Below are 4,304 nucleotides of genomic sequence, written 5' to 3'. Positions count from 1 at the left end.
GTCAATGATTTTAAGTATAAAAGTATGCAAATCAGCCTGTGGCTGCTATATACTTTTTGTCTGATCATGTTGATCGAATAAACCATTCATTCATTCATTCTAATAGGTGCATAGCTTTCACTGGACGGTTCAGACGGTCAGACATACTCCTCACTGACTTCTGGACATTTACCTAAATCTTGCTGTAATAACCAGGAGACGTCAAATTTACAACTGGGCAGTTTTATTGAGTTCAGACGATACATCAACACTACAAGGCACACCTTTCAGATGTGTAACATTAAATCCACAGATCACCCTAACGTCATGTCACTACGGAGGTGGTGCGTACATCGTGGTTTCAGAAACTACCAGTACTGTTCCTGTCTTCAATACTTCTCAATAATCTTCCGCATATATTTCTACAGCGCGGTGACAAAATAAATAATAATCATATATAAAAAAGAAGATCTGTACACTTTATTATATCTTGTCTATTTACAAACTTCCACTCGCAGTTTTACTGTAGTTTTACTGTCCGTCGCTAGGCGTCGACGCAGCCTCTCTGTCACAGAGAGTGTTGCAGGGAGAAGTGGAACTGTCTGGCCTCACTGCAGCCGGGGTGTACAGGTGCTGGCTTGGCGTGGTGACGCAACCGCCGGGAGAGACGGCCTTCCCGTCGTCAGACGAGACGCTACGGACGTCATCCTCGTCGTCAAGGCTCGTGACGTCGATGTCGGAGTCGCAGGCGTCGTCGGCGGCCTTGGTCGTGCGCTCGGTGACTTCCCGCTGCTGCTTGCGCCACTTGGCACGGCGGTTCTTGAACCATACCTGGTGGAGAGAGAAAGGAGCATACGGTCAGACTTTGGCCAACACGATACCTTCTTATAACATAGCTACTACATTTGTATGTTTGTCCTTTGTAGGCACGTTGTCAGCACGGCACACCATTGTCTCTGCGGCCCATTGATACCATTGTGTCATGCTAAGTGGCAAATCTGTGGTAGCGAAAAGCCATCCGTCGCCCATTGTGGTACACTAGACCATTATCCAAACTGTTTTGTACACCGTAGTTTTGACTGATTGTTAAGTTGATACCACAACTGTTACATCGTTTGAACTATTTAACAGCTTGTCGGGCATAATCCGCCGAATACACATCGACATGAAAGCAGACGTACGCCCGCCTGCCACACGTGTGTACTGGACCTTTGTGATCACATAAAAACAGCTCAACGCTCCAATATAGCGTCCTAGGTGAAGGGTGCTTCAACAAATTACAACTGAATGAAAAACAAATTTGTGCCCGTGCTACTGCTAGCAACATATGGGTGGAACCAACTCTTTCTTAAAATAGAGCGTCGTTGAAGTCAGTTTGAATCCAAAATTTCTCGGCCAAATCCGTCGGTCTGATATGATATGAAACTCTCGAGGAGAATATTGATATTATATTGTAAGGAATAAATTGCACGTTTGTGCTCAAACAAGCTAAGTATTGGTAGTAACGATAGCGATAAGGTACAATTTTTATGAATGAAAATGGTATCTAACTACATCTACATAGACTAATATATTCTAGTATGTACAGGTTCAACTTTGTAGCTCATGAAGTGAAACGGCGCGCAGCTCACCTCAACTCTCTCCTCCTTCAGCTCCACCTTCATGGCGAGCTCCTCGCGCAGCAGTACGTCAGGGTAGTGCGTCTTCTCGAACGTCTTCTCAAGGAGCTCGAGCTGCTCCTCGGTGAAGATGGTGCGGTGGCGCCGCTTCCTGCGGCCCTGCCGCCCGAACATGGCGGGGTGGGTCGCCTGGCCGATCGCCATCTGCACCGGGGAGGTGGTCCAGGCTGGTGCCGCGTAGGCAGGGAGGGGCAGTCCGGGTACGTAGGCCGAGGCCATGCAGGGAGTGGCGGGGTAGCCTGGAAAAAAAATCAAGATGAATTTAGTCTTTGACTTTGACTTTATTGACGATGAGACAAGTCATTACATTGGTCTGTCTAGGCAGCTTTGGGCTGATAGCGACAGACCCTACAAGAATGCGGACAAACGTACATCACAAGAATTCATCACAATTCATTGAGTAAAACTATCTAAAGGCCAAATAATGTTAAGACTTTAGTATGCTACAGGCACTCGGGGTGTTCACATCAGTGGTGGCCTTACTGAGGAGTTTACAAGTTACTCTTCAAGTCATGTTTGAAATCTAGATACAACAGATAATAAATTGAAGTATGACTACTCATAATGATACAGAATTAGAGTGAGAGAAGCTTGCACAAACACGAGATCATGTAAGCGGTTGCTTCCTTTCAAAAAGAAGTGAAAATGGTGGGAAATTCAAACAAGGAAGAAAGTCACAAGTTTACGGACAAACACAATTACGACAGAGTCGGCCATAAAACATCAAAACAGCGTCTTTGAGAGCAGGAGCCGCCGATCGGCAGGTTCTTTTAATCAGGGATGCTGGTCCGAAAATTATACTAATTGCTTGTGTGTCCTTCTTCTAACACTTTCAGTACACAAGGCCGTTCCCAGAGTAACTTGTGCTGTGCTTACTTTAGTATATGAAATACGTTACAGAGCTTAAAAATGGATCATGCAATTTCGATGAACTAGTAAGCTTTCAGTTAAATACTAGTCAGAACCTTGTCAGAACTAACCACAAAAGGCGAATGAGTCAGGATCCTCAGAAGTCATGCTGGGTTTGTCTTTTACACCACAAATTTCCCTCAATCAGAAAAGCATATATGTCCAAAGTTTAGCAGGAGCAGATTGTGGGATTTAGCGTGGGACCCACAACCTCGCTGTTTGCACCCGGTCCGTTCAAAGACCCATGCGGGTTTGGAGGAGCCTCACAGGGCCAAAAACTCTACTACAACATGTTAGAAGCCGAACTTTGCGAGCGAGATGAAGCCAACCGTGTTCATACACACTTTTGACGCTCCCCTAAAGATTTGGGTCGTTGTCGTCGAACGGAATACCAAGCTGAAAATTGGTCCCGATTTGCACACCTGCGTGTCGACCCGCTTTGTGCGGAAAAGTGTTCTTACGTAAAACACGCCGTCAGTCGAGTTCCGCCAATAGAATTAGGAAGCCAGGAATGAGGCATGACATTATGTCGCCGCTATTACTGCTGGCGACGACAAGCCGTCCCGCAGAATTGCCCCCAGAGCCCATTCAGGCGAGCACAAGCGTTACGCAGGTGAACACACACACAGACGCTGGGGTGTTACGGTCAAGAACAGTCTAGAACCAGTCTATCGTCCGAATTCTCGCCCATACGAGGACTTGTTCCCCGAAGGAAAAAATTTCTTTCGAAGAAAAAAGAAGGAGAAGGCCGAAAGAAAGCTATGCTAAAGTGTTATCCGATATCCAAAATTCAATACACCAATCTTTCAAGTGCGCGTATTGAGTAAGAGAAGCCCTTACCTGTCGGGTACTCCTGTGCGACCATAGCGGGATAGACGGCGGTGGGGTGACAGGGCATGGGGACCCGGTAGTAGGCCGGGATGTGCTGCGGGGTCGGCCGGCGGGCCAGCAGGCTCTCGATGCTGAAGACAGACGGGCTGGTGACGGTAGTCATCGTGACTTCTTCCGCTGCTTTGTCGGTGACAGTAAAGGTAAAAAAGGGCTCGGGAACGCGGTTCGACTCGAACTCCGAAGATGATGACCAAGAGAGCGGACGCAGCCAACTAATGCTCGAGTCGCGCAGCCTTGGCTTTTTAAACTCTTCCTGCGCATTCATTACAATAATTTAGCATGCCTTTGATGCACCACCGAATGTCATTGTTCCGAACAAACACGGAGGGCGAGATGAAGGCATGCAAATGTTTCACGCCGAATTCGAAAACAATGGCCGGGTGATTACTTTTGAAGTGATTTCCATTTTCTGACGACCAACGACGTCTGTTTCAGGCCCGCCTGTTTGTTCTGGTTGAATTAAGAAATCTAAACCTATCAAATCTGATTATGGTTTTATTCCCTTGAGTATCAATGTTTGGTTACGTGAGAGTCAAAGTCAGGACGTAGACTTCGCCCACCCATCTTGTTAATGTCAGGACTTTTCGTCTAGGCTCGATCGTCACCTTCAACTTAGCATCTCAGCAACTCTTAATCATCTTCTTCTACGGTAGATTTCCAAGTCATGGGCGTCCCAGTGTTCGTCACCACGGGGGAGGTATTGGGTGTTAATGTGCCCTTTTGACACCCTATAAAATATTTTAGCACGAACGATTCAGCGGACAGTGGATTATCAACCTGCCCATTGTTATAACAGAATCTGTCAAAAGATCAGACAGAAGGATTGTCGGAGCATTTTGAATCACA

General features: G+C 46.6%; 1 protein-coding gene across 1 annotated transcript; it reads right to left on the bottom strand.

Moving 5' to 3' along the window:
• Positions 1-206: 206 nt before the first annotated feature.
• Positions 207-3,772, bottom strand: LOC118428316 (homeobox protein goosecoid-2-like). The gene is made up of 3 exons (XM_035838349.1): positions 3,408-3,772; positions 1,611-1,897; positions 207-810 (listed from the first exon to the last, which is right to left on the bottom strand). Exons 1-3 carry the CDS (start codon positions 3,721-3,723, stop codon positions 511-513), a joined length of 903 nt encoding a protein of 300 aa, XP_035694242.1. The 5' UTR covers positions 3,724-3,772; the 3' UTR covers positions 207-510.
• Positions 3,773-4,304: the final 532 nt, after the last annotated feature.

Source organism: Branchiostoma floridae, chromosome 1 (assembly GCF_000003815.2).
Source record: "Branchiostoma floridae strain S238N-H82 chromosome 1, Bfl_VNyyK, whole genome shotgun sequence".
In the NCBI taxonomy this organism is placed as follows: domain Eukaryota; kingdom Metazoa; phylum Chordata; class Leptocardii; order Amphioxiformes; family Branchiostomatidae; genus Branchiostoma; species Branchiostoma floridae.
This window is presented reverse-complemented; position numbering and strand designations above follow the sequence as displayed.